At 38.4% G+C, this 23,114-nt stretch overlaps 1 protein-coding gene across 9 annotated transcripts in view; it reads right to left on the bottom strand.

Moving 5' to 3' along the window:
• eys (eyes shut homolog) overlaps positions 1-23,114 on the bottom strand; it is a 400,588-nt gene that overhangs the window by 189,196 nt on the left and 188,278 nt on the right. For 8 of the 9 annotated variants that reach the window (XR_006924828.1, XM_046842744.1, XM_046842742.1 and 5 more), the window contains one exon: positions 19,217-19,476. The exons of the other annotated variant lie outside the window; for it this stretch is intronic. Coding sequence is in view for 7 of the 8 variants with exons in the window: in XM_046842744.1 (XP_046698700.1) it covers positions 19,217-19,476 (260 nt within the window). In the remaining variant the exon portion in view is untranslated. The remainder of the gene's footprint in view (positions 1-19,216; positions 19,477-23,114) is intronic. 9 annotated transcript variants of the gene reach the window in all.

The following is a 23,114-nucleotide window of genomic DNA, read 5'->3' as shown; positions in this document are numbered from 1 at the left end:
TCATTTCTTCCATGGCTGATCCTGACACAGACGTAAATCCAGTCTCCAGCCCACGTCTGTCAGCTGGCACTAGCTGAGTGGGATCGGATAGCGACATGCACCCGGCAAAGTACTCGTGACTGATCGCTACGGAGTTCACCAAGGCAGCGTGCGCCGATCCGATTTAGCTTTACAAGACAATCAAATAACCGGGGGAGGAATTCCTTCAGGAGCATGTGGCGGAGTGTGATTAAAAAAAAAACACACTTCAGACAAAATGATGGCAACATGTACAGTATATAGAAGAAAAGTAATGGATTAGAAAAGAAAAACCTTATGTCTTGTGCGGTTCAATATAGAATAAGCTGCAGGGGTCTATTGCAGAGGTCTCCAGACTTTTAAAGAGTCATTGGGTGCTACTTTATATCGTTATATATATATATATATATATATATATATATATATATATATATATATATATATATATATACAGTGAGGAATTAAGTATAAGTATTTGAACACCCTGCTATTTTGCAAGTTCTCCCACCTAGAAATCATGGAGGGGTCTGAAATTGTCATCGTAGGTGCATGTCCACTGTGAGAGACATAATCTAAAAAAAAAATCCAGAAATCACAATATATGATTTTTAAACTATTTATTTGTATGATACAGCTGCAAATAAGTATTTGAACACCTGTCTATCAGCTAGAATTGTGACCCTCAAAGACCTGTTAGTCTGCCTTTAAAATGTCCACCTCCACTACATTTATTATCCTAAATTAGATGCACCTGTTTGAGGTCGTTAGCTGCATAAAGACACCTGTCCACCCCATACAATCAGTAAGAATCCAACTACTAACATGGCTAAGACCAAAGAGCTGTCCAAAGACACTAGAGACAAAATTGTACACCTCCACAAGGCTGGAAAGGGCTACGGGAAATTGCCAAGCAGCTTGGTGAAAAAGGTCCACTGTTGGAGCAATCATTAGAAAATGGAAGAAGCTAAACATGACTGTCAATCTCCTCGGACTGGGGCTCCATGCAAGATCTCACCTCGTGGGGTCTCAATGATCCTAAGGAAGGTGAGAAATCAGCCCAGAACTACACGGGAGGAGCTGGTCAATGACCTGAAAAGAGCTGGGACCACCGCTTCCAAGGTTACTGTTGGTAATACACTAAGACGTCATGGTTTGAAATCATGCATGGCACGGAAGGTTCCCCTGCTTAAACCAGCACATGTCCAGGCACTTCTTAAGTTTGCCAATGACCATTTGGATGATCCAGAGGAGTCATGGGAGAAAGTCATGTGGTCAGATGAGACCAAAATAGAACTTTTGGGTCATAATTCCACTAAACGTGTTTGGAGGAAGAAGAATGATGAGTACCATCCCAAGAACACCATCCCTACTGTGAAGCATGGGGTGGTAGCATCATGCTTTGGGGTGTTTTTCTGCACATGGGACAGGCGACTGCACTGTATTAAGGAGAGGATGACCGGGGCCATGTATTGCGAGATTTTGGGGGAACAACCTCCTCCCCTCAGTTAGAGCATTGAAGATGGGTCGAGGCTGGGTCTTCCAACATGACAATGACCCGAAGCACACAGCCAGGATAACCAAGGAGTGGCTCTGTAAGAAGCATATCAAGGTTCTGGCATGGCCTAGCCAGTCTCCAGACCTAAACCCAATAGAGAATCTTTGGAGGGAACTCAAACTCCGTGTTTCTCAGCGACAGGCCAGAAACCTGACTGATCTAGAGAAGATCTGTGTGGAGGAGTGGGCCAAAATCCCTCCTGCAGTGTGTGCAAACCTGGTGAAAAACTACAGGAAACGTTTGACCTCTGTAATTGCAAACAAAGGCTACTGTACCAAATATTAACATTGACTTTCTCAGGTGTTTAAATACTTATTTGCAGCTGTATCATACAAATACATAGTTAAAAAAATCATACATTGTGATTTCTGGATTTTTTTTTTTAGATTATGTCTCTCACAGTGGACATGCACCTACAATGACAATTTCAGACCCCTTCATGGTTTCTAAGTGGGAGAACTTGCAAAATAGCAGATAGTTCAAATACTTATTTTCCTCACATATACATATACACATATATATATATATATATATATATATATTTCATCCATCCATTCATCTGTCTCTCTGTCTACTCTATGAAATATCTTGATATCGTGGCTTAATAATGGCGCACAAGTAATATTTATTCAACAATAATATCTAGAAAATCATGATTATGTATTGAAATCTGAACCTTTGAAAATATGGACAGTGCATCACAAAAGCTTGGCAACACCGCGTCCATTAGGAGGCACGCACGTTTTGCTTATATGAAACCACCTAAGTAAAAGGCAGAAATTGGAACATGAATGACTGGACGAAAGTCCGTTGGAGTCCAAACTGGACTTTTTTGTCTCTAACAAAAGAACTTTGAAGCAGAGTAAAAGAGAGATGATGTAAGCAGACCTCCTCACATCTACCGTCAAACATGAGAGTCGAAGCGCAATGATTTGAGGTTGTTTCAGACCAGGGAAGGTTGGAGACTTATTCGAATGGATAAAAGGAGTCCTGAACCAACATGTCTAGCAATTCATAGGTCAACATCCACCGTGCAAATCCGGTTGGACTGTGGCTCATTGGAAATGATTTTACTATTCAAGACAATGAGGTGAAGCGTGCAGTACGTCCAAGAGCAAACAATCATCTGGAGTGTTATCCATCATGGAATGACCTGCCTAGTGACTGCACCCAAATCCTATTGAACTGCTTTGAGATGAAATGAACCGGAAATAAATATCAGTGAAGAACAAGTTTTTTTGTATTTCAGCTGAAAGTTTGTAAAAACAAGGTCCGGATGCTGTTCATCCTTAGGAAGGGTTTTTTCAGTGCAAAAGTGAAACAGCTGGACATTTATACATTTAATTTGTCAAAGTCAATCTTCATAGTGTTATGAACAAAAGGAAAACATGCATGGGCTTCTAACAAACACAAAGTTCAGTGCCTCCAAACCTTTTACAGGCCCTGTATAATGATTACACGGCGACTTTTTATATGATGTTAAATAATTCTATTTCTCACGTTATGTAAGTATTGAAGGAAACCAAAACGAAGGATAAAATTGAAGGCTATTAATAGAATGCACTTGGTGGGCGACTCATAGACTCCATGCGGGCTACCAGATGCCCCGTAGGCACCATGTTGGAGTCCACCGATCACATATTTTCAGAATAACAGAGTACATACAGCTGCTTTCTTTAGCATCTGCTTCAATTTTCTTTACATGCTGCAGCAAAGAGGGACTGTATTAGTCAATGAGTCGCTGCAATCCACTAACTAGACAGACAGACAGACAGACTGTATTAATCTGTATTTTATGTGACTATTTATTGTCACATAAAATACTGGTCACAAATATTGGTCACAAATTATTGGTCACTTTCTTAATAATAAAAGTAAAGCGCATCTACAAAAAATTATATATGAATAAATCGGTATGTAATAAATACACATACATATATACACACAATAACGTATTTGTACAAAGGTTCTGTCATTTCCATGTTCATTTATTACCTTATTTAATGTATGAAAAGACAGACGAAAAAATATAACTATAACAGCAGAGAGAATTTACTCCATTAAGGAACAGCACACATTTAATAAAGGGTATGACGATAAACCAGAGGAGTGTGATAAATCTGACCGAGTTATACTGTTAACATTATCCTATATGGGCACGGATAATGAGATACCAAAAAAGGAAAAAAAAAAAAAGGTGTGCCATTTTTAGTGAAGCTTCAGTGATGAATGTGAGCACTGTGAGCTCTCGGAAAAGCGTAAAATTCCCGACTGCTGTGTTGTTTCCCGTAGAGTTCATTTATTCGTTTTATGTGTGGTTTTGTGTGAAAGCATAGTGTTATAAATAAACCACTCATTGCATAAGGAATGAAATGCTTAATGATTATGTTCTAAGGAAAATAAGAAGCACATTAATTTTCATATTTATAAGAAAAACCCATAACGCTTTTTACAGTTTCTAGTCGACATTTAATGCAGTAAGTGAAGCAAGAGTTCAGCTTATCACCGAAAGTAAAGAAACTACAATAAATGGACAAACGTTTGTGGACACCCAACCAAAAGATGCTCATGTTTTATGTTTGAACATCAAATTTACTCCACAATTGCTGTTAGAATAACCTCAATTTTTCTGGGCAGATGTTCCACTAAACTTGAGAGTGTGGTGCTGGAGATTTGTGGAGATTCATTCAGCCAGTAAATTCAGGCACTGATGTAGAGTGAGGAAGCCCGAGGTGCAGCCCACGTTCCAATTCAACTTCTTAATGGAATTGGCATTGAGCACAGTGGAACTGTCATTCTGAAGTTCTGGTTTAAGTCTCCTAAGCATCCAAATACATCCTATATGTATATGGTAACAGTCTGGGGAAGATCTACATGCTAATGGAAAAGTCAAGTGTCCCAATCCTTTTCCATACTGTCTATTAACAGTCATTCCTTTACCAGCTTCCTTTTATTTCTCTCTTGGAAGTTAGAAAACAAAAAATAATAACAAACCAAAAAACCAACAAAAAAAAAAAAAAAAAAAACATTTTTAAAATTTTAAGCCATCTATTTTGTATATTCTTCCATTAAGGAAAAAAAAAGTCTAATCTGGATTCAATGACTGTCTCACAGGATTATGAAATGTACAACCCAATTCCAAAAATAAAATGGGACACTGTATAAATGTAAATAAAAACATAATGCAAATTAACAAATGGATATTTAATTTAGAATAGAACATTAAAAAAATATCAAATGTTTAAAAAAGAAAAAGTCTTTTTGAATTTGATGGAATTTCGTGGCTGTAACACGTCTCAAAAAAGTTATTAAAATGAAACAATTAGAGAAACACTTTGCAACTAATAGGGTTCATTGAGAACAGGTCAGTAAGATAGTGTATTTTAGAGAGGCAGAGTATCTCATAATTGAGCAAGAATATGTTACATACTTCATCTTTTGCAAGACCTTTCACTATTTAAAAACATTTGGCACATTATGAAATAAAAAACACAACAAAGGAAACCCAGAACTGTTGAGCAGCTAAAATCCTGTATCAGACAGATACGGAAAAACATTCCTCTCCCAAAATTTCAGCAACTGGTCTCCTTAGTTCCCAGATGAATACAAACAGAAGACACGATGCTACGCAGTAGCAAACATGGTCCTGTTGCAAATGTTTGGAGACCTGTTGCAGAATTACATTCAAAAAGACCCTATTTTTTTTTATTTAAACTGAGAATATATACTATTTTAACATTTATGTTTTTCATTGTGAATAGAATAAAATTCATTTATGAGATTTGCAAATCATTGTGTTCTGCTTTTATTTGCATTCTGCACAGTGTTCCATCTTTTTTTTTGGAACTGGGCTTGTAATTCAAATGTCTCTCAAATAAATAACTTCAAATTTCATTATAAAAAGAAATAACTGCAGTTGTTAGTACACATATTGTAACACAAAGATTTTCCCAGCATCCCAAAAGTTTTTCATCAGTCTTTTCTCCAAACAAGCTTGTAGGCTTTGTAGGCTTATTTTTTTAAAGTGTCTGTCTATTTATTTTATTTATTTTTAGCTTTTTTTTTATTTCTTTACAAGTTGTTCTGTTGTGTTTCCCCAGCAGCCCCAATCAATTTTGATTCCTTGCTTTACTGAGCGAGGGCTTGATCTTGTGCTACAAGGAGACTCGAAGGCTGATTGAAAAAATAAATAAAACTACTGTACATTGTTCACACACCACTGGCAATAATGAAATATTTATTAACGATATTATTCACGATTATTATCGTTCCGCATCATGAATACTTCACTGAATTACTAAATCTAATATAGAGGTGTGGTCCTCTTTCAAACCAGAGTCATCGCTTCATCTTATACGAGGTTAATCCTTGGATACTCAGCAGTCATCCCTTTTCAATTAATCCAATTTCAAACTTGATTGAAATCTAGACGTCTATATTATAATTAAGGAACCCCCCCCCCCAAGTAATGAATAGAACCCACTTCAATTAATTTGAATAAAATTCACCGCTGGTGTGATCCCCTGATCGCGGCCTGAACTTTCTGCAGAAACTAGGTCCAAATGTGTTACCATAGGAACAGACCAGAAATCTCTGATTAAAACCTAAAGCCTGAACAACAAGCCTATGGTGCTGCGTCAATCAGCGTTCCGGGCCTGGATCTATTTCCGATGATGCATCGTGCCAGGAAAGCAGAAACCCAACGTTTCGGTGGTGGCAAACTGGAAGGTTGCGGGTTCAAATCTTATAACGGACAGCCAGCCATTGCTGAAATCTCGAGCAATACTTTAAACTCGACACTGCTCCAGGGTTTCTGTGGAACGGCTGACCCTTTACTCTGTTTACAGCTTCTTTCAGAGCCACAATATTAAAAATGCAAGAACTTGCTCTTGGGCCTCACTCAAAGTGCATCGAAATACCAGGCTCTCGCTCTGCTGAAGATACAGAAAACAAGCTCCAAACCCCAAAACTTGTGTGGAGAGACACATTCCTGCTGTACTGCATATGTCATAACCCTGAAACAGCTCTAGAAAAACTGAAAGCTGAACTGAAATTTCCAGCTGAAGGCTCACTTGTGGTAATAAATCATTTTCTCGTTTGGCCTCAAATTGTTTTGTCCCATTTTTTTTTGGATGGATTTGAGTCCAGCAGTGTTTTCTACACACTGTCCACTACAAACAACGTCAGTAACCCCTTTGTCAGACTTATGTTTAAGTCTATTTTTTTTATGAATATGTATTAAATGATTCCCAAAAGTCTATTCTCATCATTTAATAGCGTTTTTCTCGAGTGTAATTGTAGGTCGGATTTCAGCTGTCACATCACGTGCTGCCAGGGTCTGTTGCCAGGTATCTATCGACCTTTAGCCTTGACAGTGAAGCTCCAAATCTGCTTAAAGCCATTGCTTTAACCAATCAAATTGCGACTTTTCTTTTCATGTATTTTTATCAGATGGTCAAAGAGCGGTCTAATCAGAGCTCGCAACCCCGCTGTAGCAAATCTGTAGCAAACACAAGCTCAAATCTATTCGTGTAGGCTGTTTTTTCATTCCACATCGGCAGATGATGATGATTTGGTTGCATACACTTACAGGGACGTTTAAAATATGGACTTTTCGATAAAAGCTGGACATTGTGAGGAAGGTCGGCCAAGATTTTTAATTAACTGTATATAGTTTTGCATTTTCTTTTCTGTACAATTTGCACAAAAACACACTATTTGCCATTAAAAAAAAAATGGAATTCACAGAAAAAACGCACAGGTTAATTTTATGAGGTAAATATCTTTGCTTCTGCTAGAGATGATGTATGCTGGTGGTGCAGCTGTGGCTACAGTGAAAGGAGACTTCACTGGGTTCTTGGTTTATTAATGACGTTTATTAGTCTCTACGCTCTAAACTGCGTTTCTCTGTAATACAGTATAGATGTTTTCTATTGTCCTGGTGTCATAATTATGGTATTAAGAGGTGGATTTATTCAGGCAGGACACCACAAAAGGCCTACTGTACAGTGTACTTTAATATTACGCCATTAGCGTAATTTCCGGACTATTAAGCTCACCCATATAAAAGCCGCACCCACTGAATTTGACAAATATTTTTATTTTGAACATAAATAAGCCGCACCTGTCTATAAGCCTCGGGTGTCTACATTAAAACTAATGAACTTTACACAGGCTTTAACGAAAGACAGTGTCTGTTAGACGGTGTAACAGGTGAAATATGTTGTGGCTCCTTTAAGAGCAGAGCGGCATTTTGGGAATAGCCTGCTGCTGCTTTTTTTCCGGTATTACTGCATGTGTGCAAGACCGAGGAATATGTCCTTAATATTTTCTGATGCTCAATTCAGCTCAGAACACAGCTGAAGTGCGTTTTTTTGTTTCCATTTCGGAAATTTAATTGGTCTAATTTTATGTCGCTCAGTTTTTTGGCTTGAAGTTTGTGAAACGAGGAAAAATACAGGAAAAATCCATTAATTAGCCACTTCGTTGTTTGAGCCGTGGGGTTCAAAATGTGGGAAAAAAGTAGCAGCTTATAGTCCGAAAAATACGGTAATTTATTCTCTAATACAACCCCCCCCCCCCAAAAAAAAAAAAAAAAAAAAACATACCTATGCTTATGCATGTGTTACATCCCACGTTTGCTTTGAGGAGGCTACATATGTGAAGTTAAGTCGTGTAAAAAGGTTGCCAGACATTGAGGAAAAAAAATAAATAATAAAAGTTTTCCCACTTTGCCTCAGTGCATTTTGCATGTGCTTTGACCCAGAGAGAATGCGGAGTTTCTGGACCAGTTGCCAGATTTTGAGAAAAAAAAAAGGGGGAAATATAGAACGGATTATTTTTTAATAAGAAAACAATTAGGAATAAACCCTTTCGGTTCACCTGCTAAACTGGTTTCACTTATCATAAGACTTGAGAGTACTGCGCGCTATAGAATTCATTTATTTCTCAAAGAAATGCTAAATGACAAAATGCTTTTCCTACATTCTGAACCTTTTCAACCCCCAATCAGTGCCGGAATCGATTTTTTGTTTAAATCGCCGCACCACGCTATAATGGCATGAGCTCAGAGCGAGCTTGATCATGCATAAAGCCATATTCTTTATAACTTATTCTGAAAGGGTCATTACCTTGGCTGATAAATTTATCAAGGTGAACTTCAGTCATTCCTATTATTAACAATCTTTAAAAATAACCAAGATTTATGCATGCAGCCCTTAAGAAACCATGCTGGTCATTATCCTTGGCCTGTAATCATTAATCTGACTGACAACAGAAAAGAAGGCAAATTTATACTGACAAAAAGCATATAAAAATGATATATCGCAGGATGTGGAATAAATCATGGCTGGATATGATTGAGGGGGAAAAAAAAAGTTGGTCTGGTTCGTAAGGTCCTTGTATGTACACTGAAAACAAACTGTTGTAGCTTGACAGGGGGGAATTTTTCCCGCATTATCCATAAAAAAAAAGGAAAGAAAAGTTGTCAATTACAAGCTGAGTTACAAGCTGAAATCTATTAGGTAAATTTTTTATACATGGAAAATAAGGGATATTCTAGTCTTCTGTTTAGATTCTGCTCAGGGAATCTCACATGCTTTCCCTTTGCTGTTTCATTGTTCAATTAAATCGTTACATTCATGGCATTCGGCAGTCGCTGGTACCCAGAGGGACATGTACTGTACATCGAAGGAGGGTTAAGGCCCGAGAGTGGCAGCTTGGTGGTGCTAGTATTTGATTCCTCACCCTTCAGATCAGACCACTGAGCTTCGACTTCCTAAACACAAATCAACAATGTGTTTTAGAAGCCAGTGAGAATATTGGGGCAGGAAGACAAAAAGAAGGTTGAGATCATGTTCATTTTGTTAATTAGCCCTAACACACAAACTGAATATTAAACTATACACAGAACACACTGTATTCACTGTAAATTTGCTGGAGTTCTCTACGGATGTTAAATTACAATCTCTGCGATCTGTTCTGGCAACCAACAGCCTCTTGATCCCAAACTTACAATTTTTTTCAATAAAACTCTTAACAAATTGCTAACACATGAACTTTCTGTTTCCTTATAAATCGCTCATGCACTTAACACTATAAAGCTCATACCACCCAAACTGCATTTTGTCGGGTATAAAATCGTTCGCATTTCTGCGAATAAATGAAAGAGTAAGACTCTCCCCGTGTGAACCCTGACTGAACTTCTCCACAGAACACACATCCAACACACGTAGCAGGAATTCCTGACATAAACTTGTAGTTTTCAGTCTTGGGAAAAAACTTTTAATATGAATTCTAAGAATTTCGTTCACCGATTTCTTTTTTTTTTGTATTTTTTTTATACGGCCATCAACCTGTATCAGCAATGGTATTTTAATTAAAGTGTCTCCAGCCAAATCTATTTAAATGCCATACTTACACACATGTATATATAATAGCGGTGTAACGATACACGTATTCGTACTGAATATCTTCGGTACAGGGCTTTCGCTTCGGTACACACATGTGGAACTTTTGAGTTAAAATCTGAGGAACGTATTAAGTGGCGGACCACACGTTTGTTTAGTCTACACCTCGCATTCGGAGTGCATTTTAGAGTTCGTGCAGCATCACTGTGGCTACTCGCTCAGGACCGGAGTTTATTTTAGCGGCTAACGCTAGCGCTATGGATTCTTTAGTTGTATGTCCCGCTTCAAGAATTTCTCTTGAAAGGAGAAAATCCTGACAATTCCACATATCATGAACGAAGGATGGAAGGAATAAAGACATTTGTAATACTATGCGGAAATGAGTAGAACAATTACGTTGATCATCTTTAGAAAAAGAAATGTAAAACACACACATTTGTATTAAAAAAATGGGTCTAACAAAAAAAAAAATCTATTTATTTAATTTGTGCCAATGTAATCAAAATAATTGCATTAATTTGGTGCATAATATTTTGTATTTTTTTATTGCATTATATATATATATATATATATATATATATATATATATATATATATATATATATATATATATATGTATGCAAAACAGTAATTTTTTGAGTAATTAACTATTAATATTATTCAATTAAGTCTTTGAATTTACGGTAATAGAATCAATGTTAGAATTATGTAATCTGTTTGTCCACCGAGCAGACAGTATAATCTTTTATCAGTTCTAGGAAAGGTTATCTCCCCGGCCAAGAAAGAAATAACTCCCTACTTTATACCCTTACTATTATGTATAATAATTATATATATTTTAGACTAGTCAATATTCAGCTTGTATAGCAGTATGGATTTATTTTCTTCAAAAAATAACTGAACATACAACTATTACTGTCAGTTAAAATTTGGTGCTTTGAGTAAAATTCTCTCATACTGACCACTGGCTGTTCAACACGGCACCTCATGGCAAAGACTCTCAGGATTTGAACATTAGAATTGTTGAAATTAGAATTTTTATTTTATTTTTTATTTTTTTTACAAACAATAAAAAAATAAAAGAACAAATATATACTTCTGAAAATGTTTCATTTTTTTCAACCTTTTCAACCTGGCATTTTATTTTTTGCATTTGGTGCAATGATCGTTAGACAAAGAAATTATATTAATCTACACTGATCCACCAGAATGTGACATTTACAATCAGAATTTCTGACTGCATGCAAGGTTATTGGCGAATCTTCTACGCAAAGAGAATTTAAAAAGGTATTAAATAAAAATGTCAGCGACTTAAAAAAAAAAAATCCCATTCCATTCACTGGTCCCAGGTGAAGCATTTTAAAAGACGGATTTCCTGTCGCTTAAAATAAATAGCTTTGTTCGGTGCACCGTGTGGAGGACGTTGTGTCATGGCAACATGGAGCCCAGATACGAGCACAGAAAAGAATGAGAACAACAGGAGCAAATTCGGCAAATTCATCTCCCAAAAAACAGCCTTGAAGCAAAGCGCAATCGTGAGAGGATGGACATCGAAGCCTCCCTGACCTCGGACATGAATGAGATGACGGCGACAAGGGATCCTCCAGCTGTGTAAAAGAGCATGCTCACTAGACCGTAGTGCTACATATTGTAGCGTAACTTCTTACATAATGTTCTCAGAAGCTAAAACTCCAATTCTTGTGCTTTTCCATTGAAAATATCCTGTTTGGTCTGGGTCATGTTTTAATCTTTGTGACCATTCTGGAGCTAAATTGGACCAACAACAAAGACCTTCTATATAAAAGATAAAAGCTTCCACAGTTACCAAAATTAAAACATAAGATGAATTTTTTTTACATTTGTTGCTTATAACAGTGGTCCCCAAACTTTTTTGCGCCACGGACCGGTTTAATGTCGGACAATATTTTCACGGACCAGCTTTTAAGTTGCGGTGCATAAATACAACAAAATAAAATGATACGACCATAAAAACTGGTATTTTCTAAATATAATAATAAACGTGAATCCACTGTGTTTTTTGTTCATTTTGCTCACTTGGGGGTTTGAATTTAGCGGTAATGTATTATGTGTTAGCGGGCCGGAGCAGCCCCTTTTTATTTATATATATATATATATATATATATATATATATATATATATATATATATATATATATATATATATAAATGACCAACATCAACCTGCATGATATTTTATTCTGTTTATCCTGCTCTCTATTTACATTGCCTTTGCTCTTTAAAAGCAATAGCATTGATTAGCATATTTATAGTCCACATTTTGTATCAAAAGTTTGCAACCAAACAGAAAATCTTTGTGTGTTACCACAATATTAATGCCCTCCGCTTCATATCTGATGGTTATCCTCCTCTATGTCGAGCACTAAAATCGTGTACGACAAAAAAAAAAAAAAAAAAGCTAAACCCTAGCATAGTAGCATGCTAATACACTAGTGTAACAGACTTTATTGAATTTTGTTATGCTGTACTAATTCTGGATCGACTGGTGCTCATTGTGTGTGTAATCCATTTTTCCCCTCGGGGCTTGCCATAGATAGGTAAGGGACATGCGCACTTGGGGGTGCTAAAGGGTCGGTGACCTCGGGCTGAAGGCGATGCTGTGTTAATAAAGTGTGGAAGATTGGAAGTTTGGATAATCTCGTTTATTGTTTTTACTCAATATAAAGTGTTTAGGCGAACCCTACACGAACGCTCGGTTACATTGGTAGCAGTCGGTGCAGTTCTTGCACAGGACAGAGATGGACTGGAACGTGTGGTCGCATATGCCAGCCAGACACTGACTTCCACGCAGAGGCGTTGGTCCACCTTTGATCGTGAGTTGTGGGCTGTGGTGTGGGCAGTACGGGAGTTTAAGCATTACATCGGACTTACTGCATTTACCATTATCACAGACCACCGTCCGCTATTAGCGCTTCGGTGTATGTCGATTGATAACGATCCAACAGGCAGACGGGGTAGATGGATCCTGGAGCTTGATCCTTTGAATTGGGTCATTGTACACAAGGATGGACATTGTCATGGGAACGCGGATGCGCTTTCTCGCCGCCCTGAGTCGTCCAGCCTGAGTGAGGCGGAGCCGTGTGGAAAGGGAGTACTGGATGTGAACGTGGTGAGTTCTGCTCGAATGGACACTGACATTCCATGTTCCTCTGATGTCTCTGATTCTACTGGTGCCGGGGCTGCCATGGGCTGCCATGGGCTGCCATGGGCTCACTAAGCAATTCGGACAGGGGTTCTCATATTAATACTTTGTCATACTCTGTATCGGACATTAGGGCTATGCAGCATGCTGACCCTGATATTTTGACTGTGTTAGGCTGGGTGGCTCAATCCATAAGACTGCCCAGGCGGAGGTTACAGGGAGCTTCTTGGCGCTTACGTAAGTTCTGGACTGAATTTAATCATCTTTCTATTATTGATGGACTGTTATGCCGTTCAGTTTTCTGCCCACACACGGGTAAACCAGTGGTTCAAATGGTTGTTCCCTCTGCTCTGGTATCTGACATTCTTTTACAGCTGCATGGTGCACCAGCTTCTGCCCATTTCTCTTCTGAACGGGTGTGGGAACGGGCAAAACAATTTTGTTACTGGCCTTCCATGTACAAGGATATCAAAGCATGGTGTGAGCAGTGCAAGGCGTGTCAGACGCGGCATAGTCCTGTTCCAGCCCACCGTGCGCCGATGGGTGGTTCTCAGTCAGTGCGACCATTTGAAAGAGTGGCTATGGACATCTTGGAGCTGCCTGTCTGCACAGACGGTGGCACAATGTCTGTTTGAGGACTATGTTCTGCTTCATGGCGTACCAGAGACTTTGCACTCAGATCAAGGTCATCAGTTTGAGGCGGAAGTGGTTCAGACACTCTGCCGTCTTTTGAACATTAAAAAGACTCGCACCACACCTTACCACCCGAAATCAGACGGCATGGTTGAGCGCTTTAATCGGACTCTGATTGATCAACTGGCTAAGACACTTTTGATCTATGGAGGGGAGTGGGACGATTATGTGAAACATGTAGCTTTTGCTTACAATACCACGGCTCACTCCAGCACTCGTTTCACTCCTTTCTTCTTGACCCAAGGTCGGGAAGCACGAGTTCCCGTCAATGTACTGTTACCCACCCGTACTCTTGACTCACAGACAGCAGTGACACATGGCGAGTTTGTTCTTTCACTACTGATGAAACTGGACTCTGCCTTTAGCAGTGAGTGGATGCATAGTGAGGCAGCTCATGACCGTCAGAAATTGTACCATGATGTTTCCTTGCATCACCAACCTTATGGTGTAGGTGCTATGGTGTGGCTTCACAACCCGGTGGAGAGTCGCATGAAGCTGGCACCCCATTGGAAGGGACCTTATAAAGTGGTGCAGGTCATGGATCCAGGTGGTGAACCTGGACTGACTTACCGGATTGTTAACCCCTTTGACAATGCTGAGAGGGCTCAAGTAGTGCATTATGACAGGGTACGGCCGTACACATTGCCCATTTCCCCCTTGTCACAGCCTGGACAATTTCCCATGGAATCTGATGTCTCCGGTAGGGGGGACTGTGTTCCTTCCCAAAGAGATCTGGGTGCTTTGGCGGACTCACAGTGTTCGGTTGGGAGGTTAGAGCCTAGCTTTAGTAGGACTGGGAGAGTTTGTAGACCTCCTGGCCATTTGCAGGATTTTGCTCTGTATTAATATGACTGTTTTCCTCAGTTTGAGTGGGATGTTGTCATATGGTTCTGTGCTTTGTTTTATGTTCATCATACAGTGCTGTTTATGGTCTGTGATTTTTTTTGTTTTGTTTTTTTTTTACGTATTCTCCCTGATGTTTTTTTTTTGCATATGGGGACGTTTATTTTGTGAGGGGGGGACGTATGTAACAGACTTTATTGAATTTTGTTATGCTGTACTAATTCTGGATCGACTGGTGCTCATTGTGTGTGTAATCCATTTTTCCCCTCGGGGCTTGCCATAGATAGGTAAGGGACATGCGCACTTGGGGGTGCTAAAGGGTCGGTGCTGACCTCGGGCTGAAGGTGATGCTGTGTTAATAAAGTGTGGAAGAGTTTGGATAATCTCGTTTATTGTTTTTACTCAATATAAAGTGTTTAGGCGAACCCTACACGAACGCTCGGTTACACTAGCATACTCTCACGTTACACTAGCTTGTGAAAGTTCTGGTACGTTCTGGTACGTGAGAGCACATTGGCGTTCTGATAATTAATAGCACAATCCCCTTTAAAGAGTCTGAAGAGGATTTTTTTTTACAATGAACACTGTCTCAAAGCAGCAAATTTTGTTCCTTTTGATGTCAAATGTAGGCCTTAGAATGAAGTCATAGCCAAACACAGTCGATTAGCACTGACACTACATATGCTTCACCGTAACTTACAGCATGTCAAGCTGCGTCAATAATCATTAAGTCATCGTTGGGGGAAAAAGATGAGTGGCATTAAGCAGAGCTCCAGGAGAGCGCTGTGTGTGCGTGCGTGTGTGTGTGTGTGTGTGTGTGTGTGTGTCAGCTGTCTTTCTTCACCTGCCACAGCATAGCTACTCTGATTATTCCCCACCCTCCCCTCCCTCATCACCCCAACACACACACTCGCACTCTCTCAGCATCTATTCAGGACAATTTAACATGACCTTACTATTCACTCCTGGCTCCCCTCAGGTGAGTGCTGTTATTGTTGCCCAGGTCTTGCTTTCAAAATGAGACGGCGGCGCACAGGCAGTCTTGTATCCGAGCTGCTAGGTTTCAATAAATATTGCATGAATACCCCGTTTACATGGAAGCAGGCTCGCTGCATTATGTCAACTTCTATTTCTCGAAGCGAAGCTCTCGGCTTTGCTCCAGCGGCGAGGCTGTTCATCTCCATCTACGTCTCCATTTAGAAAAAAGAAAAAAAAAGGTTGACTAATCCTGACCTGATCAAGTGTGGCCATCGTGCACAGGGTTTCTGCACGGAAAACAAGTCCAGGCTTTTACAGTGGTGGAGATCAAACTGAAAATTAATACAGATTACTGTATGATAATTACTGCACACATGGGAAGATGTATAAGGCCTGTGCAATGGAACACTAAATTAAAACAACAAAGTGCTTTTATTAATATTATATTGTTATAAATATTTAACACTCATGAGGTTTTTAGCCCTGCAGTCTAACAGCCGTGCCTTTACGATATTGTTTTTTTTTTTCATTTTCATATAATGCGCTTTCTACTCCATTGACAGAATAGAACTTGCAAATGCATTGTAATCAATGAATTAAATCAATCATATTTGATTAGTCACATACACATTTAAATAGAAATAGAATATAAAAAAATACATAGAAAAATTAAGTATAAAAGGTATATAAAAATTAAAAAGGAAAAAAAAATGTATAAGTATAAAAATTTGGATAAATAATTAATATTTAATTATTAATAATAATAAAAAACATATATAATTAATAATATGCAAATAAATCTTGGAGGCAGAAATTGACAGCAGACATTCCAATCTAGAATCTAATCATCTTCCGAACTCGATACCAAAAAATTGTCCTTGCAATTGCCATTCCAGTACTTCCAGAGGACACTGTATATTCGGTCGTAGTAGAAGATAAATCCTCTCCTGGATTCCATGGCTTTCCAGAAAGCTCCATTTCGATTCTACTAGCTCATTTTGTTTCCTGTGTGCTTCCCAGGTTCCAGGATTGTAAGGGTTGCAGACCCTTGTCTTTGTAGGACCGATTCTAAGCCGTAACAACATGGACGTATAATTTGGCATAATGGATGTATTAAATAATGCATTTACTCAATACGCTAGAAGACAAACAACCAAAATTAAAAATGCTCGCAAATAGAGATGCATTGCACCCACACACGTGCAGTTTGTCAGTTAAAAAAGGTTTTCCTGTTTCGCACGAGGCGATGCAGCTCAAAAACGCAGCAGCCATGCATTATTATAGGACACAGGGGCTCACTTCCAACTGGAAATAGCACTGACAAGAGATTTATCTTGCACATGATTCAATCTCTTCATAGGGGATACAACGAAGAAGAAACGACCCAAGCAATCTGTGTATCTTCATGGTACACGAAGAAGAGCAAAAAAAAGCCACAGGCGGCAGAGTGGGTAAACTCGGCCGCCCCACGTTCTCCCTATTCATCAAAAATAGCGTGTGCTGCGCCAGTGCCCACCTGTAGCCATAATTTAATCGCAGAGCTGGGACTAGTTTCATGACACAAGTGGCAGGATTTATTGTTTGTCTGAACTGCAAGAGCAATAAATGCAAAGCCGCGGACAGAAATATACACCAAGCAGCAAGATTATCAATTTTAATGTAGGTCAAATCCTGGTCTATTATCCGGAATAATCTTTCCATTTAAATGACTACAAAAATGTAAAAAAATCATTATTTTTTTTATTTTTTTCACGCATGTTTTTGTCTGGCCTTCCGTCCACACCAAGACGCCACTTTCAGTCAAACGAAAACGTACTGGAGTTTTTTTAAAACGCTCTCTTAAGCGGATGAATTTTAAAACGGCGTTTTAAAACGCAGGATTTAAAAAAATCAGCCGCGCAGAAATGCCGCAGTTCGATGCGCTGGATTTTGTCCATGCACAGTACAGGGACAATGTTGCGTCAATGACTACAAATGCAGTTTCAAAAGCCTCCATTTCACAGGCATGGCAACAGCGTTTTCAGAAGAATCCACTTTGGAGAGCGTCGTTTCGGTGTGGATGGAAAGCCAAAAGGAAAAATTAGGCATTTTTAAACTAAAATGTATTAGTGTGGACATGGCCTCCTAGGCCTGCGCTCACTCACTATATACTGCTTATGATGAAAAAGCAAGAAACCACAATAAAAAACTGAGGACTTCTACAAGCTAAACAAAACAATTATGCAAGGAATTACACAGCGCATCTACAAGCAATGGCTAGGGACTGTGAAAACACGAACGTTTTGCATTATTTTATCTTATTTTGCAATACAAAGTTTTCCCGGGTCCGAGTTTCATTCAGAAAAAAAAGCTTCATCTAGGCTCCCACTAAAGCAACCATTAAAAGCTTATAGGGGATATACTGTAAGAAACCCAGTTTCAGCCCATCTCTTGCTAATCTTGAGGACCTATAGAGTAGTGTTGCATCCTTCATATCGCGGAAGAGTCTTTTATTAGATTTACAAAATAAAGATACAGCTTTAAGATTTTCTCCAAACTCCTGGAGGTGTTGTGTGGGCGGAGCTAAAGAGTCGCAAACATGTGCAGCTTTTGTGTAGAGTCCATCTGCGTTAAATAAAAGAGTAACAAAAATGTGTAAATAAACTCTGGCTAACAATCAGATCCAAGAACAGCAGCAGCAAGACGACTACATACAGTCCTGGGTTAGGGTTAGTCCTGAACAAGAGGGTTCTCCTTTCCTAACATCTAAAACACACTTCTTTGGAGTCCTTTACAGCATCTCTGCCGACTTCTGTAACAGAATGAAGCACGGCGATGGGTGTGCCCTTGCGCCTGCAATTCCGCCCTTCATGATGTCATGAAGAGCAAAACTTTCCAAAACCTAAAGGGTAACATACAGAATCTATATGAGGATATATCAAAAAGTTAGACTAGTTTTGTAATACGCCAACAGATGGCAGCACAAGGCTGCACGCACAGTCACAAGGAGCACCGACCTTCATAAGTAAGTGTGCCAAAAGACTGTTCTGTTCTGACTATGTGCATTACCACGTCTGCTATTTGGACTACATGCGCACCCTGACAACGAGCTCTCCTCACACGTGAAACAACATGATCTCACTTCCGCACCCACCCTACTGGCCAGATTTGGTTCCTGCGCCCTCTTCTCGAAGATGAAGATCTAGCTCAAAGCTCGCCATGTTGTCACCGTTAGAGAGATCCAGTGCAAATCAAAGAAGGTGCTTGACATGATTTGGAACGTTTTTTTTTTAAGGTGATAGTGTGTAAACGTAGATAAATAAAGTACTAAACAGAGCTAGTCTTGAAACGTTGAAAAAATGATACCACCTCATATACTGTAAAAACAGTACTATAAAAGTACTTCTTTTTGGCTGTAGAAACCAAGCATCTATACAATAAACAAAACACCTGGGAAGAAATGACATGAACCATTTCTCCATGAAAACCCACACTGCACACTGTCTTCACCACTTTAGATGAGCATACTGAGAGAAATTCCTGCAAAACTGCTGGATCTAACCTGAAGGGCAGAGGCACTCGGCTGAGCCATCTGGTGTGGATCGGCAGGTGGAGTTGTTCAGGCAGGGGTTGTTCTTCACGTCACACGGGTCGTAGGGCACCGCACAGAGGGAGCCGGTAAAGAAGGGTGGGCAGGTGCAGAAGAACTCGATGGGGTCGTCCGATTCCACACACAGGGCCCCATTAAAGCAAGGAGAGGAGACACAACCCCATACAGCCTCTATACAATCCGGACCAGTCCACCCACGAGGGCATAAGCACCTGAGAGAAAGCACCTGACATTTCAGAAAACATTCGATGTATTAGTATATACTTAGATGTAGAATGAGAACGAGAGCGTTTGGCTCGTGTGCGTTTGTGTGAATGTGGGTGTGAATTACATGCATCTGTTCTGCGTGTTTACGAATAATAAAGATGTTGGTGATAATATATTTTGCAGTTTTTCCTCATTTCCCATTTTAATTTTAATTTTTGCCATTGTGTGTTTTAATCCATTTATTAAAATCCCACCTTAATAATATATTTTGGAAAAAAAAAAAAACAATATGTCTTTATAAGGCAGCAAATTAATAAAGAATGGTTAATAAACTGACCAGAACTCGCACATTTGACCATGATGTGTGTCTGGATGGATGGATGGATGGATGTTTGTCTGTCTGGATGGATGGATGGATGGATGTGTGTATGGATGGATGGATGGATGTGTATCTTGATGGATGGATGGATGTGCGTCTGGATGGATGTGTGTCTGGATGGATGGATGGGATGGATAGATGTGTGTCTGGATGGATGGATGGATGGATGTGTGTCTGGATGGATGTGTGTCTTGATGGATGGATGTGTGTCTGGATGGATAGATGGATGGATGTGTGTCTGGATGGATGGATGTGTGTCTGGATGGATGGATGGATGGATGGATAGATGTGTGTCTGGATGGATAGATGGGATGGATAGATGTGTGTCTGGATGGATGTGTTCCTGGATGGATGGATGGATGGATGGATGTTTGCGTGTCTGGATGGATGGATGGATGGATAGATAGATAGATAGATAGAGATTATCCAAGACTTAAATAGGCATTTGAAATGAATCATAAAATAAACTGAACATTAAACTCATGTAACACACTTTCATTTGAGTAATATTTCGAATTATTTTTGTTTCTAATGTATTTTCTATTCGTTAAAACTTATAATGTTTAATTGGTTTAAGTGTTAAACACATGGCAGTTTACAAGCTCAGGTATTTTTTGCCTGTTTTTAATTTATTTTCTATTTATAAAATAAAAAAAATATATATATAAAAAAAAAAAAATTCTTTACAATTTTTGGGCCTCTCATTTGGTGCACAAACACTTTAAAATATTCTCATGCTGTACAGATTATCTCATGAGTAATGCTTGGCACAAAGCAACTCATTTCATTTGAGTTTAGTTACAGTAAAAGGGCAAGAGTATTGTTGCCTCAATATCTGACCAATTATCAAAAGTAAACGCATTATAATAACACCATTCTATTTTTAATTTCAATTAAAGTAGGTTAAAGAATACGCAGGTTCAGTGTATACTGTTTTATATCTAATTTATACAGCAATGCTTAAACGTTATATTGGTGTATGAAAAAACTCGTTTTAACATTGTTATATTCGCTAGCTGATGGACTACAGTCTTGAGTGCAACTAATTATTGAAAAATAAAATTGTGGGTTTGTTATTGTAAAAGATAAAATATCATTCAAAAAAGATAAAGTTTGTGTCTTTGTGCTCAATCAAAATACTGCAAAAAGCAACAACATGTAATCATATCTTATCATATATTACCGATCTTATAAATTCAAAATATATCTTATATCAAATTATATCTATATAGACAAAAAAAAAAACCTGGACACCTGACTGATTTAGATCTGTTCATAACTGTTGCCACAAAGTTCAACACACACACACACACACACACACACACATCTGTATGTCTTTGAAATGGTAGCATTACATTTATTCCTTTGGTTGAAGAAGTAGAACCAATCCTGTTCCAAAGGTATTTCCACCCAAACCTACAAAACCAGCTCCATGAAGATATGGTTTACTGGGGTTGGAGTGGAAAATCTTGATTGGCTTGATGTAAAGCGCTGACCTTTAACCCCACTGAACACATTTGGGATGAATTGGAATGCTGACTGGTGGAACGGAGGCCTTCTCCCGATGGCCTCCTCACCTCACATGCATCAGTACTAAATTTGCTTGAGGTTGAATGAGATGGTCTTCATAAGCACACTTCAAAGTCTTTCCAGAAGTGTGGAGGTTAATATAACTGAAGAAGATCTAATTAATTTATAAAAATATAAAAAATCTATGTTTTCATACTTTAGAGTTATACTAATACTATATATAATTTACGTTCATACAAAATTTCCCTGCATGAACTTAGTATGAATTGTATGCGACAAAATCTGAATTTGAATTTTAATGTATTGAAATGAATTGAAATGTTTGAAAATTAAATCTTATGGTAGGTGTCTACATTTGTCATATGTCCATCTAGACATTGGTTTAATGGGTTATTATATTTAATGGTTTATTGTATTTATCGTTTTGTTAGCGATACTAAATAAATTTGACTTTGTTTGAGATATTTTAAATGACTGATCATTTTGTATTGGAAAACTGGATACACAAATATAAGCATACTACAATAAGGTCATGTCAACAGTTACTAAGGCAGACTGTTCCAATCAGCATAGAATATAATTAGCATAAAAGCACCGAAGTGAAATATGCCATAATTACGTTTCTATTTAAGTCATTTATAAGCACACCTACTCTGAATAAATTTCAGATCCATAATTAATACTGGCAATGCATTCCTACTCTATATAGGTAACTGATCCTCTGAAAATAATAAAGTAAAATTCTCATGAGCTGATTTTTCCATTTTATTGGTCCTTGACTAGTCACATGAGCTAAAAACAAATCATGTGTAATTTCACATCAGAGTTTCTATCCAATCAGATTTCAGACATCGACTCACCAGTTGCCAGGGGGGGGCAGGGGTTAAGTGAACAGCACAGCTTCTTGGCAGCTTCATTTATATGTTTCCGATTCCGACTTTCTTAATCTACAGTGTTTTTTGTCTTTTGATTGGATTGTCAGAGAGTGCACCAGTCAGAGCTCGCAAACCGCTTCTGTAGCAAACTGCACAAGCTAGACTTAATAGCGCTTTTTTTTTTTAAACGCTACAAATAATTTCAAACGAAAAAGAACACTGAACATTGATATTATTAATTAATATGAATATATTAATTAGATGCAATATTAAAATAAAATGCATAAATTATTACAAATTCAAATAAATAAAATTAACCTTCATTTTGCAATGATTTATATTTATACCATTTGGCAGATGCTCTTATCCAAAATGACTTACAGTTATCACAGTTTTATGGCTGAGCAACTGAATGTCAAGGGCCTTGTTCAAGGGCCCGACAGCGGCGTGTGGCTGGTATTTTGAAATCATGACCTTCATATTCAAACTTTAATGCTTTTATCCACTAAGCTACCAGCCCACCTCACCATTATAATATATTACATTATACAGTCATCCCTCGATTTATTGCGGTTTCGAATCTTGCGGTCCCACTTTATCTCGATTTTCAATTTGGCACATAAATATTTTGTTTTGCAAATAGTCCCGATTTCAGTTCATCATAAGAAACGAGTAGCATTACAAGAATCTGTAGGTTAAAAACATACATCACTAGATTTAGCCAATGAAAATAAAGAATGCAGTGATGTGTATCTTTAAATCTGCCCCTTTTTTGTTTTTTCGCGGTCGGGTTTTGGCACATAATTACAGCGATAAATGGTGGATTACTGTATTATATTATATTACATTATATTAAGAA

The sequence above is a fragment of the Silurus meridionalis genome, chromosome 28 (genome assembly GCF_014805685.1).
Source record: "Silurus meridionalis isolate SWU-2019-XX chromosome 28, ASM1480568v1, whole genome shotgun sequence".
Lineage (NCBI taxonomy): Eukaryota > Metazoa > Chordata > Actinopteri > Siluriformes > Siluridae > Silurus > Silurus meridionalis.
This window is presented reverse-complemented; position numbering and strand designations above follow the sequence as displayed.